Source organism: Biomphalaria glabrata, chromosome 10, assembly GCF_947242115.1.
Source record: "Biomphalaria glabrata chromosome 10, xgBioGlab47.1, whole genome shotgun sequence".
In the NCBI taxonomy this organism is placed as follows: domain Eukaryota; kingdom Metazoa; phylum Mollusca; class Gastropoda; family Planorbidae; genus Biomphalaria; species Biomphalaria glabrata.
Window position 1 is genome coordinate 36092213 of NC_074720.1, and position 16139 is coordinate 36108351.

Sequence of the window (16139 nt, forward strand, 5' to 3'; positions counted from 1 at the left end):
AAGCAGTAGCCTTAATGATTGCAGTATTTTAATCTAGAATTTAAGCACATTTTTTAACATTTGTCCTTGGCGGACCAAAAAAAAAGGTACAAGTCTACAAGCGATGATCATTTAGTGTCTAGATCAGCGGTTCTCAAACTTTTAAGCTCGGCGACCCCTCTTTACAATCCCACATTCTGCCGCGACCCCCCCCCCCCCCCCGATCAGACACACAGCAATAGAAGAATAGACTAAACTATTCATTTTTTCGATGGTATCTGGCGACCCCTGGCAAATCGTCAATCGACCCCCATGGGGGTCGCGACCAAAAGGTTGAGAACCCCTGGTCTAGATGATGCGCTATCACAAACACAATTGTATAAACAATAGGCTGAGTCGATAAAAAAGAATCAATACAAAATTTTTGGATTAAACTTTGCAAAAATAATACAAATAGAAAATGTTTTCAAGAATAAATTTTATTTGTGACGTAAGGAACAGGCTCATTCAATGATTGTATTATCTTTCATGTTAATTGATGCAAAATTTCTAAACATAACACATCAGAGATAATTGTAACAGTTAAAAAATATTTAAAATATCATTTTGATTTAAATTATATATCAATATTTATACAGATTTCAAAGAAATTCAATAAAACAAAAGTACTTTGACATATCTAGAAACAATCACAACTTCGTTCGTAAAATTGCAATATATAATACAATCAAGCAATACAATAAATGATTATTACGACATTGTACAGTTAAGTTTAAATTGTATTATTGTTTGAAATGCTATATTATGCATGTATATATTGTCGTTTCCGTTATAATTCCGTATCCTCTGCATGTATGACTATGTTTCTGATAAACATTTTAAATACGTTCTTTAGAACTTCTGAGGCGGGATGACTGAGCGGTAATGCGCTTGGCTTTCGAACGGGGGTGTCCGGGTTCGAATCCTGGTGAAACCTGAGATTTTTAAGTACGTTATCCTTGGGCTCCTCTGAGTCCACCCAGCTTTAATGGGTATCTGACATTAGTTGGGGAAAAGTAAAGGCAGTTGGCCGTTGTGATGGCCACATGACATCCTCGTTTTCTGGGCCACAGAAACTGATGACCTTTACATCATCTGGCCCCATAGCTCGCATAGGTCTGAAAGGGGAACTTTACTTAAGAACTTCAAAATAGTTTGGACATACCTGAGTTTCTGTCCTTAACCGGCGGTTGAAAGGTTATACTGCAATATGTAAAGGGCTATGGAAATATACAAGGGACGAAGTAGATGTATTGACCAGGCCACATGTAATTTGTTGATGAGATCACAACTTGTAAGACACAGAAGTGCAAATAGTTATGTTGACGTAGTAATGAAAGACAATAGCCCAACTATGGACAACAGAAACTCCAATGGTAAACAGAAGACTGTATGTAAAAAAGAAATACACATTAAAAAGTTATCCAGTAGGCGAGAGAAAAAAACCCATCTCTTGATGACATCTTTATGTTTGATGTTGTAAGAGTTTATAAAAGTCGCAGTAAGAATCTTTCTATTGAGAATATTTAAGATCGCATAGACACAGCCATTTTACAACACTGTCTTCCATGGACCGATTAGCAGTGTGAGTGATGCGTAGAATCACATTCACAATAAGAGAGTCCAATATATGGAATAGATAGTTATTTTCCGTTAACAGTCAATTCCTGAAGACTAAAACTGTGCTGGAATGTTTTAAAGTTTGATTTTACCAAAAACAAGCATTTCTTTGCCTAAAGGGCAGTTCTCTCCAATGGTCCAGAACCCATTTCTTCATTGGGCTGTGTCTGTCTCCATGATTTGGGCTCTATGGACAACGCCTGGTCGAGCGAGTACACCATCCTGACTTCGTTAGTGCCCATGACTTTCACCTCAGGGCTTTCATAGGGTCCCAGATCTTTCTTAAAGCAGCCATTCAGATATCCTGTGCAATTAAACATATTTAGTATAATTGACACAATCTTTTATGTAGTAAAATGTTGAACTCAAATACATTGACTATTTTTTAACATGTAAATTAACATAGTTTACAAAATATACGTGACTAACCTTGATGGAGATGAGACAACTGACCATCTTCCAGAATGGTCACAATTTTTTCAAGATGCCCATGGCCATAGGTCTCTAGTGGATAAGCAGGCTCGTTATGCCTTGGAATGTCAAGACCTGGGGGGAATAAAACGGAGGGGATTAGGGTTTGAAAGGTTAAAACAAACAAAATAGTGAGAGAATGTCAATTGAGCTTCAATTTTGGTTTAATTAATTATTGTGATCTAACTGAAAATATTTCAAAGTTTTTTTTCCTTTTACCCTATTTTAGTTCCCTTTCACTTTGTATCTTTGTCCAGGGTCGGATTTAGATTTCAAAAGGCCTTAAGCTTTTTATAGAGCTCCTTTTGATCAACATTACGAAATAGTACACTTGCTCTTTCTTCGAAATGCTTGGAACCATTTACCAGAGCCCCAAGCAAGAGAGGAGCCTAAAGAAAGGTTGTGTTGTCTTTAGGTAAATAAAGTAATTGTTTCTGTCTCTATTTCTTTCTCTAGTCTCTCTCTCCAATAACAGACTGAGACCCGTTGATTCTTACATCTGGTAGGTCGTGTGCTATGTTCTCTTTTTCTCTCTTTTTCTCTCGCTCTCTCTTTCCAAGTATTTCTCCCTCTCTCTTTCTGCACTCTCTCTTTTCTCACTTTTTTTTCTCTCTCTCTTTCTCTCTGTCTCTCAATTTTTTACAGTAAAATAAATCAGAAAATGATTATGATATTCTGATAATAAATAACTAGGACAAATTCAAAACTGTTGTCAACAAGTCTAGAACTTTCCACACAAATCCAACCTGTATTTCAGAAAACTAATGAGCTTGCAATACATACATTTATATAACAATTACTTAAGAAAGATGCCAAAACAATTTTTGTTGCCCATCTCTCTATCCCAGTGGCACTACTGCCCTCGGAGGTCTCTGGACTACTCTAGCACATCTATTCTATCTCTCCTGGGCTTTAGGTCGACTCTTAGATCTGCCTCTACGACATCAAGCCACCGTTCTAGTGGTCCGCCTTTGAAACGCCTTCCTTTTTTTGTTCCCCGTCCAGTCCAAAAATATAAATTTGTGTGTGTCATCTAGAAATGTGGATTAAATGCTGCTGAATAGATTTTCACTGTACAGCAAATAATCGCCTGGACAAAACTCATCTTTAATTAAAAGAAGTAGTTTAAAAAAAAAATATGCTTGCTCACCTTTTACTTCTATGTCTTTGGGAACTCGAAGTATTCCAGCGAACTTCAAACTACCGAACATAATTAGACATATAAATCCTGTCCAAAGTGCAATAGAGGAAAATCCAACCAGCTGCCAAGCGAGAATCTAGGTTTAAAAAACAATCGATTAGTTTTAATTATAATATTACAATGTTTGTCTATTGGAAAAAAAAGTAGACTGCGTTTAAATATTTTTTTATTAACGCTTGAATATAAAAAGTAAAAAACAGGAAAATTCTGATAAAACAGAGCCCCCTCCCCTCTCTCTCTCTTTCTCTTGCCAGTTTCCTATCCATGAAGATTTATTCTTTCTTTTTTTAGCCTACTTTTTTCATTGCGGACTCTAGACATTGAAGAGCTAATGTATTGTTGTCAGGTCACAAGAGGATATAAGAACATACTACGTTTATTGCTTTCAGCAAAAATAATATTCTTCTTTTTTTAATGACACTTGTCAACTTAGAAATGTTCCCAAATACTGCATCACTGCATTGCATTGACTTATTATATCTGTCTGAGAAGCTAAACACGAATCGTACAGAACTGTTTTCATGTTATTGCAACCTTTTGCGCACTGTTAAACAATATTGCACACTGGAGTAGAGATTGTAAGAATTTAACAATACTCCTGAAATTATCAATCAGTGTCTCGCCGTATTGTAAGTGTGTCATAGAACTATAACTGCATTGAAGTACATGAAACTGATCACATTCTACAAATCAGCTAATATTAGGGATAATCTTTATTCCATGAAAGTCAACAGCAGCGTTTTGTTACAGCTATTCATTATAATTGTCCTGGTAGCTTGATGGTAAAATATCCAATGACATGCTGAGACCCGTTGATTCTTACATCTGATAGGTCGTGTGCTATGTCCTTAATTATCGACATGATACTCCCGAGTTTGAACTCTACCCGCCTCCAATCCCGGCCTGCTGGGCTCTATTTCTGAAGTAAGATCTGAAAGTTTACAAGTTGACGTCAATTTTGTGCTAGGTCTGGATAGAAAATTCCAGAATCTATTTCATGATCATCAGGATTTCTGATTAGACTTTTACATGTATAAAAAACATTGTTAGCTTTCTATACTTCTGTGTAACTACTCTAATTCTGTTTTAGGCTATATTCCAAATTTAAAAAGTGATTAACAGCAGCTTCAACATGAGCATACAATATATTACAAAGAGACTACTTTAAAAGTAAAACAGCTCTAATTTACTTACCAGTCCAGACCTTCGATCCCAACTCATCAAAACTCCAGTGTCGTATTTCAAGAAGGCTGCAGCAATAACACCCCAAGTTCCGCCTCCGAAATGCACTGCATAATAGATAAGTAGGATTTTTTTTCCAAAGTTTATTCAGGACTCCGCCTTGCTGACAGAAATAAGTGCAGACTACTATTTCCTTTCTAAGTATGTTTGCACTCTAGAAGTGTACATGAACAGATATTCTGTTTATCTACTAAGATCAATATTTCCGACACCAATTTACATCCATCTAAAAAAGCTTAAGACAAAAGCGTATTTAGCATATAATCAAAGCTACTTAACTGGCTGATCCTAGATCCAAATACAAGAATGAAGAGCGAGGTTGAGGAAATGCTGTTTAACTTTTGGCATGGGTTCAATTGGATTCTGACAGTGTCAAGGAATCGATACAGAACAGAATCTCTATTTGAGCAGTAAACGACTATTTACAAAGATAAGTGTGTTCGATCTTAGAGATACTTAGACAACACTTCGTTGTGTTCCTAGCAGACGTCAAAATGTAGGCTACTTTTTGCATTCAATAGGTCGGTGTTGACCGACCTTGTTTGGCCTAGACGTCATAGAAAGTTCGGATCACTGACCCTTATCGCACCATACGTTGTAAGTCAAAAGGAACCCACCCTGTGAAGCTTCAATATGGGCTGTGGTCTGAAATATCGAAGGGCCGGAGAGTATCGCCTCGTAGGTTAAGCATCGCTGTTCTGTTGATTGAATGTAGCAATCTAAACCTTTAAGTTATTGCTTCAATGCGGCTCAATTTTAGGAAAAATCAATTAATTGATGAGTTCCTTTTAAATACTAAATACATTTTATTCCTTTTGCAAATTAAGAAATTTGTAAAAGTGCAATAAACAAAAAAAAGTATAAATACATTTGATGATTACCTGCAACAGCATCGACGGGATCGTCAATTTTTAATCTAATCATCAAATATGATGTAACGTTGAAAGAGACTCCAGCAACAGCGCCGACAATGATTGCTCCCCATGGCCTGTAGGTGTCACATCCGGCACATATGGCGACCTAGCAACATATATAAACAAAATGATCGCAGAACTAACACATATAAATGTGTGCACCGCTTAAATCAGTGATGAGTTATGTAAATGTAGAAAAAAATGTTAATAATTCTAATTCAATTTATATAGCCCCTTTAATAAGTACAATGCAGGCTTAAGGCGCTTTGGAATCGTAGCCGATATAGAAACTTTAATTAACTACTAAAACTTATTTGATTAACTTTTGAACTGGCAGGTCGTATTGTTTTACTGGGGATTGTACTGAGGTACGTGGAATCGAGTTTCAAATCTATGGTTCATACACTAAAAAAAACAACAACAACAAAAAACGCAAATCATAAATTTGGATGATAAAACGGGGTTTAACAAAACGTCTTCGATCCATAGAGGGCAGAGCTCCCTGAGGGACATAGATGTTAGTGGCGTTGCTAGAGTTGGGTAGAAGGGGGGAGAATTGTGGGGGGCCCCCCAAATAAGGGCTTTGTACATTCAAAATTAAATATTACTCAAAATGCAGGGGCCCCCAAAGATGTCAAGTCCCCCGGGCCACCAAACGATGGAAAATTACTAGCTACGCCTCTGATAGAGAGTGATCATTACAAGAGCTTTTCTTTGTTGTAGATGCACTAATGCCAAAGTTGTCCACCTTGTAATCAACTCTTACAGTCACATGCCAGGCGCATATACAGATGCAAAGCCCTATGACAATAGGAAGCTAAGCCGGGAATAATTGAAATGGATCTAGATAAACAGAAATCTCATTTAAGAGCAATTGAATCCTTCAATATCGCAAATTATAAACGTATATCTAATTAACACATACAATAATAGCAGTATGAATAAATATCACAAATCATTTTTTTTTTCGTTAAATCCACATATAAGGAATCGATGTAAGCTATATATATATATATATATATATATATATATATATATATATATATATATATATATATATATATATACAAAGGTCATATTGTTTCTTCTTCATGTAGTCAAAATCCAACAATATATTTTAGAGTTCATATTATCTTATCTTATAAAACACAGTTTTCATTTTTTTTAAATGTTGACCTCCTACGTGTGTCTAGTTGACTGGATTACGTTTTCATATTGTTATGGCCCATGAACTATTTATAGCTCTACATGACAACGTCAGCCCTAGAAATAGAAACAAATGTAAACAACCTGGCGTTCTGATGGCTTCGATACTTTTTATTGCGTAATTCAGTGTTTCCCAAACAACTGTGTTCCGCGAGGCCTTAATAGGTGTTCAACTACTGGAATAATTAACTAGTAAGCCACCACTTGAATTAATCTCTATAAAAATAAAAATGTCATACTCAGAATGTGCTGCATGTTTCGTTAAGGAAAAGTTTAGGTAAGGCTGAGTCGTAATTGTATTGTTATAAACTTGGTGGTGGCACAGATGGGGGTAGTGGTGGGAGTGTAGTCAGCCGACGCAATTCGCCCCAGGCCAGCGCTAGACGAGCGGTCAACCGTGACGAGCTACGACGGTCAACCGAGTCGAGTATCAACAGGACGGTTCGGGAAGGATCGCCGTCGTGAACAGAGCTCATGAGCGTCACGAGAGTTGTAGTCATCTGACCACCTAGAAACGTCGAGCGGCGTTCTGTCCGGTTCGAGAAGACCAGTAGGGACCCTATATAAAGAGCGGAGGTGTCGCAGTCAACACAGTCGAGAAAAGGGGCTCAATACAGCAAGGTTCACGGCAGGGGTTCAGAGCCCGGTTCACTACAGTCCGGTCGACTACAACACAGTTCAGCGGTGTGATTCTGTACGGAGCATTACGACGGTTCAGTGCGGAGTACTATCAAGTACAGTTGAGACGAACGGCGTCTTGATCTTGGTCTGTGATCGAGTCCGACACAACGAGCCTAGTGTGTGAAGTCAGTCCTGAACTGTTGAACCCAGTGAAAGCCCGGAACGAGACGGAGAGGCCAGTGCAAGAGTTGATACGGCGGAACGGTGTTATCGAAGAGGTATTTGTACGGTCTTGTGTTACGTGCTGCCAATTGTACAGTATTGGCTGTTATTTCTTCAACTATTAAAGTGTTACGTTACTTTGGAGCCCTGAGTTGTCAAGTTCTTTAAGTTGGTGGTGTATGGTGCAGTTTGCAGAGAGCCTGGATAGTGAGATTCGTAACAGTATATTTTCTTTCTTTAACAGATATAAAAAGCCTTTGTTATATGATATCTGTAGATCGTCCGTAGTTTGAAGAGAGTACTATGTAATTAGCTCAATGAGTGTTTCCTTCTTGTCAATTACCTATCCTTGGTACGTAGGCCTATTTGTACAAACATAGTAGTTCGTATAGACAGTCTTCTTCTTCTTGAAACTGTCAGGTAGAGTTGAGCCTTCGTCTCTTGAAACTCTAGGCCAGCAAAAGTGAACAAGACCTCTCTCTCTCTCAACGGCCTGAATGAGAACAGTGTACACTGTTCTGTCTGGCGGGTGGGTCAGACTCGCGGCAAGAGGCCGGGTACACTAAGACCCCCCGCCATTTTCCTTTTCTATACCAGGCTAACCGTGCGGGACACGCCATTTATGTAACGGCCCCTTGAGGAACATCGCCTGGATTGTGACAAAGTTGTGGGAGCTTTTTTACAACTCCGCACAGTGCAATGAGGATGCCTTGGCACCCCCATAGGCACCCCCCACGGGAGTCTTGTTTTGCCTTTAGCCTAATCGTTTCCTCCTATGATCGTTTCCACATGGGCGCCACTATGAGGCAGGGTAGCATGCCCGGGGTATAGACATTCAAAACGTACCTATATACTAAATTTCATAGGCTTACCATTCCGGCCAAAGCACCGTTCAAAGTGTTAAGGAGGCTCCAATGCTGACCCATAATACCAAATCTGAATGCACAGAAACAGAAAAAAAAATGTTTTAAACGTTTTAATTCATAAACAAGATTACAAAGACAGTTTGTGTTGAAACACAAACTCAAAATGGGCCCCCAAAGTGGTCCACCCAGGCAGGTAAAAAGGCAGGTTTCAATATTATCAGAAAGGACATCAGAATGAAATTCTAACAAAGACAAATGACAGACAAGAATGGAGAAAGAAGGTTGGCAGGTCTGGTGTGGTGATCCCAGCAGTCCAGCAGACCAAAGGATAGGTGAAAGTGAATGTAAAGTTAAATGTGAACCTGGCCTAAATGATGTCTTACAATGAATATCTAATAGATGTAATTGTTTCGTATAGGGTCAATTTCTTATTCAAATCCTCAAAAAAAATATTTTTTTTTGGTTGAGTGTTCTATAGCTACGGAAAAGCCCTGCAGTTCACGTGATAATATGAAAACCTACTTATTAATTGTTGTTTTAAATTCTGTCCAACTTATATGCATACTAAACAAATAATTTTTTCTCTTTAAAAAATAGTTAACATTTTTGTGTGTGTAAATGTAGTAGTTAGCATGACAGAACTTACTTAACTTTGCAATACAAATGTAAAAAAAAATGTTGACAAAAAACGTAAAACCGTTTTGCATAAATGTGTTACAAATATGGTACGTCGTTGTCTACCCTCTACTAAAGTCCCTCTTGTGTTTGTAACTATTAATAGTGAATAGTTGTAAAAGTGGTGTATTTTTATGAAAAATCTGCTTGCATAGATCATGTTTAAAATTAGATGGTTCGCTTTCGGAAAAAAAATGAATGATCTAAAATATCATGATGTCCGATTTTCATTCTCTCTTCTAGTTACTGAGATCTAAACGGGACGGACAGACAGGCCACACAAAACTAATAGCGTCTTTTCCCCTTTCAGTGGCCGCTAAAAAATACGTATTTCACATAAAATATCACATAATATATATATTAAAATCAGGGCCGGATATAGGTAATTGGAGGCCCTAGATGAAGTGAATAGGGTGCACCCGAATGAAAAAGAAAAACAAACCAAAGAAAAAGCCCAAAAAATGCGCAATGAATTGAAAACGTTCATGTATCTAAATCTAATACATATCTAAATTAACAAATAAGTTAAATTCACAGAGCACCGATAGTACGAATTGATGATCCCCCAGGCTAGAGATAACGTTTTATCATTTCACCAAAAGATAGAAACAAGATAGAAACAATGGTTTTCTAACGTATGTAGTCTAACACTTCATAAATATACCTCAAATTTAGTAGAGACAGTGTAAGGCTAGTAAACAATGAACCATAGAGTTCTGCTATGTTGGAGATTTGAACCATGTTTCACAATGTTTTCACGAAAAGTTTTCCTAGGGTTCTGTGCTAGGCCCCCACCAATCGGAGGCCCTAGACTGCTGCCTAGTTGGCCTTGGCCTAAATAAGGCCAGCCATTTTTTAATATTTGCGCACCTTATAAAATACAAGCCGCAGCTTTCATTCAAACTACAAACGACCATGAGAAGTAAACGTACTTGTGAATGACCAGCGTCGTGAATGCGGCAGTTGTGCCGGAAAGCACAGAGTTGACCACGGTCAGACTGATGACCGCACCGTCCCCAGGTTTAGAGACTGTCATGTTGGAGCCGCCGTTAAAAGCCAGGAAACCAAAGATCAAAATAAAGCCGCCCAAGGCTGCCAGCTATAGAAAAAATAAAATAATGATTGGTTTAAAAAATATTCTTGGATGTCTGACATAGTCTGTAAATATTTCAAGCCGCCACAAATGTAATTAAAAAAAAAAAGATTTTGACCTTTTTATATGACAACAAAAATTATTTCGTAAAATATATTATGGAAATAGGATTTGATTGAATTTTTTTGTTTGTTGCATTTCTTTTGTAGTTTTGAAACAAAAATATTTTTTTCGCTTGATTTAACTAGGGCGAAACCAGTTTAGAAATATATATTTTTTACTCAAAATGAAGAAATAATTGTATTTTATGTACATCCAGAGGGATGTTAGTATGTCTAGTTACGGACTACCTAGTATGCGGTGTCTGTTAACTTCAGCATTTCCTATTACTTTAAATCACAAATACACTAAGTACATCTCCTAACTCTACACATCTCTTCATCTCTATACATTTAGGTGTTCAATGACAAGTGGATCAACAAGAGATAAAATGGTTGTCTTTTTTTTTTGTAACCGTCATATTATCAGTTCTTCCAATTGCATTGACTTCGCTTCATTACTAAGTGTCGATCAGAGAGTAAATCCACTTACTGGTACAGAATGCCCTCTGATATTAATCGCCGTCCCAGTCTCCCTGTGGAATCGTCCGATTCTGGGTCCGAGAAAAAGAGCAGCGAAGAACGAGGCTGTACCCCCTACAACATGGACCACTCCACTGCCAGCGAAATCCTACATGTAGGGTAAGAATTGATCGATATGAATATCGAAACAACAAGAACACGAAGAACAAAACATAAATAACTTAATTCACTTGATAATTAGTATCATGAAATAAATCAAAGTTAATTGTCATTGTATAGGATCAAATTAGAAAGAGGACATAGAAAAATCTTTTATAATGTTTAATGGCAATGTCCCTCCCCCCCCCCCCGCCAGATAGAATGGTGTATACGAAGTGTACCCCGTTTATTCTGGTCAGTGAAAGGGAGCTCTTGTTCGTTTTTGCTGGCCTTAGGGTTCCAAGTGCGATGTACAACTCTACACGACAATTTCCAAAATGGGGATGACCCGCTTGAATGGACAAAGTACATTACAGAATGAAAGTAAATATTCAAGTAGGTGTATACCATATCTACTACAATGTCTTTAAACCTTGTCTGGTTATTGAATATTAAAGAACAAATGTACCACACGATAAGATAAGATAAGATAAGATAAATTTATTGGTCCAAACTAATGCAAACTTAGTTTGACTACAATTGTCCACCTCAGCATTACTACTACAACAATAACAATATAGATGCAAATACTAACATCATTCACACACGAAATACACAAACACACACACACAGGCACCCACACAACCAGTGCTTTATTCCAATTAGGCTTCTCTGTGAAGACCTTGTAACACTGAATGAAAGGAAATTTTAAATCTTCCTGTTTAGTCCTAATAAAGAAAAGCGACCATTTCGTCCAGATCTGATGGACCAGTGGTTTAATGTTCATACTATGCACTTTAAGGATAGTGTGTGTTTTGGAGTGACATCTTTCATGAAAAAGTTCTTCCAAAGATGATAGCTGTGTTCGAATTATATACGATGCTTTTTATAAATTAGTCAATTTAGTCTATGTCTTTGTGCCAGTAAAGTATTACCATACCAGCATGTGATGGTCAAGTTAATTAGACTCCTGTTATATCTAGTTGCAATAAACAAAAAGTTTAATTATTGTAATGTCCAAATATAAATAAAAAATAATTCGAATCTATCTTCAACTATTTTAAACGGCCTACTCTCCCCTAGTTAAATTATTCCTCATCTCATAGACCTTACCTCATCTCATAGACCTTACCTCATCTCATAGACCTTGTCTCATCTCATAGACCTTGACTCATCTCATAGACCTTGCCTCATCTCATAGACCTTACCTCATCTCATAGACCTTGACTCATCTCATAGACCTTGTCTCATCTCATAGACCTTACCTCATCTCATAGACCATGTCTCATCTCATAGACATTGCCTCATCTCATAGACCTTACATCATCTCATAGACCTTACATCATCTCATAGACCTTGTCTCATCTCATAGACCTTGTCTCATCTCATAGACCTTGTCTCATCTCATAGACCTTACCGCCGGTTATTTCACTTTCCGAGATAATTTGTTTTCCTCATTCCATTTAACTTTAAGACCCACAGATTGACATGTTAAAAGTTAACTTATTGTTTCACTGACCTTACTGGTCTCTCACTTACATGGAAACGTACTGTCTCATTGACCCCATTGATCTCATAAATCATTCCTTGACTCAGCCACCCTTCATCTGTCCACGCCCAATGAGTGACCACAGGGTAGATAAAACCTGGACAAGAGTAGAAAAAAAGTATATATTATTTTTGTAATATAAAAAGAAAAGAAATTTCTTAGCTTACATTGTTTATAAATGTATATTATTCTAAAGATTATTAATTCTCATAATTTCACTTTAAAAACAAATGTCTCGTCACCCAACTTGTCAAGGAAACAATGTTTACCATCAGATTTATACATGTTAAAAATACATTAGAAATATACCTATGTTGTCTAATAGCTAATTATTATTATAATTGGAGTCGAAAGTAAACAAAATGCAGAACTCAGAAATCCTAATATGAAACAAATTCTCAAAGTTCACTCATTCATTTTTAAAACATTTTTTTTTTGGTCTCATAAAGCATAGGCTCATAAGTATCCCAAATACTTTAAATATATTTCTTTTTTTGTTTTTGTTTAGTTTTGTTTTGTTACATTCAAATATTTGTGCGTTGGTTTTTACCTGTAAGAATAGAACTGTATATGACGTAGGCGACAAACTCACACCTTTCGGCCACAGCTCCTGACACGATAGATGCAGAGGTGGCAGCGAACACAAACTCAAAGAAGAACACGGCCAGCTTGCTGTCCGGCAGCTCTGAGGTCGCGAAATGATGCCAACCAATGAAACTGTTCCCCTTCCCGAACGCCAGAGCATAACCGATGGTCCAGTAGGCGATGCCTGAGATGACTGCCATGTGAAATATTTGGAATAGAATTTTAATCTCAGTGACACTAATCTGCTTTTACTAAGGTATAACAAGGCGCTAAGTAGACTCGTGTAGAGATAGAGCTACACACAATTAATCTCGAACTACACGTATTTTTTAACTTGACATGTATGACACACATTTGAATTAAAACTTGAAATTTTCTTTTATGAACCAAGAACACTGGTATTAATTAACGACTATTTGTTGGCTTTCAATTTCAACATTGAGATATACACAACATTAATGGAAACACTCAAAGTTAAACGATTTTCAACATATTGCCCGACTCAATTCCAGTTTTTATCAGTATTCATTACATGTATCTCTATTTCCTTTTATCATATTCAAAGTACGTGTATTTCATTAGACATTACACACACGCACGCACATACACACAGACACACACTATAACACTGAGTCTATAAATGGGAAAGTAGTTTCGGTCGACTATATAACACTTGTCTCTTAGGCCCTTGGTTTTCATTGGTGACCATTACTTTTGTTTAATAGTTCATTGAGTACTTACACGAGTCCAACAAATTCTTGATCAAGATGTTACTAGTGTTCTTACTTCGGACGCTGCCTGCTTCTAGGAAGGCGAAGCCGCACTGCATCACTACGGAGGTAGAGTCACAAAAAGACAAGGAAACGGTGTTAATTGATAGTTTACTGGTGACATACAATAAAAATTCTATAAACCAATTATGCTTATTTTTTTTTGATAAAAGTTCTCTATTTATATCATTTAAATTGTAAAACTTTAAGTTTTTAATTTACATGATTAAAAACCAGATTGTACAACTAAACCAAGTCAATTCTATTCGTATCAACTCTATATCTAACTTTTATGAATGAGTACACTCTTTCAAGATATGCTACAGCAGTACTCACGCAGAACCATGTTGCCCATTATCAACAGAAAGACTTGATCTAATGTCTCTTGAAATGCTGCTAAGCTCTCAGCGACTGGGTCACTTGTAGATGTTTTGTTAATGTCGGCCATGCTGAAGCACCGGCCAAAACTAAAAGTTACAAAGTAACAAAGTAATGACACATAGTATTTTCGAGTTCTCTGTTTGAAGTAATAAATGTTTGTTAAAATTAAGTCTCTTAAGTCAAAGAATTTAGTCGGAGTGTAAGTTTCAAAGTGTGTCACTAAGTGCAGTCGAATAGAATGTCATAGTTTAATCTCTGAGAAAATGTCCATTTCATAAAGTAACCAGTCACTACGGATGCAGATAACAAATAAAAACTATTTAGAACTTTTTTTTTCCTTTTTGCTAAAATGACAAAGCCAAGGGACTTAACTAAGATGTTTAATTTTCAATGAAAATCAAGAAGGGAAACAAACCAGTGTTTCTGTGTAAGCGATCTGAAGGGTAAATATAGTTTCTGTACTAGACAGCCCGAAGGTTGAAAGGAAAGAATCAATGAGTCAATATGAAACAGAAAAACAAAGAGATCTAAAACTGACCTACATATTGTAAACAGCGTAATAACAACCCATGGAGTATATTGATTACAGGAAGTACTGATAGTTCTATGGGTACATTTCATATTCGGAATTATAGGACATAGAGACATTTAATTACAAGAGGAAGATCAGACTTCATTGGTCATTCTGATTTCAAACATATTCATTTAGAGACAACATTTGAACCTAATAATTACTGCGTGCCTCTCAATTTTTTTTTTAACAAATGTATTGCTAAGTTTGGAAACACAAACTCAAAATTGGCCCCCGAAGTGGTCCACCCAGGCAGGTAAAAAGGCGGGTTTCAATATTTTCAGTAAGAATATCAGAATGAAATTCATTCAAAGGCAAATGACAGAGAAGAATGGAGAAAGAAGGTTGACAGATCTGGTGTGACGCCCCAACTGTCCAGCAGACCAAGGGATAGGTGAAAGTGAAGGTGGATTTAGATGTTTACCTGGTCTAAATGATGTCATATGGTGATTATCTAATTGATGTAATTGTTTAGTAATAAGTGAATTATTCAAAGCCTCAAGAAAAAAAATCCTTTGTGACAATTGATCGATTTCGGTTGTATAGTCGATGGTCGCCGTTACATTCATCTACAGGTTCAAATCCTCTGGCGCTACCTTCTCATATTCTCTCTTTTTTTTTTTTTAAATTTGAAACGGGCACTCATGTATTTTTTTATTACAATTATTATAAACAAAATTTAAACTATTTTAAATTTTAACTTTCTAGGATATACGAGGTTAGTAATTTATTCTGTAGTAAACTAGATAAATAATCTTTTAAAAAAATGTTTGACAGACGTAAGAAGCCTGGTCAAGAGGTTACTTTGTGACAATTGACTGATTTCGTCTGTATATTCGATGGTCGCGGTTACATTTATCTACAGGTTCAAATCCTGTTATCCTATTTCGCTATCTCCTCACAAACTCTTTTTTTTTTTTTTTTTTTAATTTTAACAATTTTTAAAAAGTTTTTAAATTTAAAATATTAATAAGTGAACTCAAGTAATTTTCATTGCCAAGAATTCAAGAGAAAAACGTTACTATTTATAATTAGTCTAAAACATTAAATAGCATTCAGTTAAAACTTGGATAATAAAAAAAAAAACATTCACGGACAGTTATTTTTTTATTTTATTTTAATGTGTTATTAAAATTCCTCTTTTTAGCTTAGAAACTTTTATGGGTGGAGAAAATATAACTATTTGTGTACACTACACTGTATTCAATGTTTATGGACACTCTTAAAATAGTTTTGTGATCTTTATTATCAAGACATGTGGGAAATAATAAATAAGAATAATAATGAAAGGGGGAAGTGTCCACAAAAGTTAATCACCCTTGGTAAAATGGAAGGGGGACAACTCTTGCGTTACTACCTAAAGGGCAAAAAAACCTTTCTTTTAAGTGACAAAGAACAGAAATGATATCCATTTT

General features: G+C 36.4%; 1 protein-coding gene across 1 annotated transcript; it reads right to left on the reverse strand.

The window, feature by feature from the left end:
- Positions 1 to 291: 291 nt before the first annotated feature.
- On the reverse strand, positions 292 to 14226 carry LOC106072110 (putative ammonium transporter 1). The gene is made up of 12 exons (XM_056043079.1): positions 14109 to 14226; positions 13744 to 13833; positions 12968 to 13195; positions 12420 to 12514; positions 10741 to 10878; positions 9989 to 10155; positions 8388 to 8451; positions 5434 to 5572; positions 4505 to 4599; positions 3260 to 3386; positions 2068 to 2184; positions 292 to 1942 (listed from the first exon to the last, which is right to left on the reverse strand). Exons 1-12 carry the CDS (start codon positions 14218 to 14220, stop codon positions 1752 to 1754), a joined length of 1563 nt encoding a protein of 520 aa, XP_055899054.1. The 5' UTR covers positions 14221 to 14226; the 3' UTR covers positions 292 to 1751.
- Positions 14227 to 16139: the final 1913 nt, after the last annotated feature.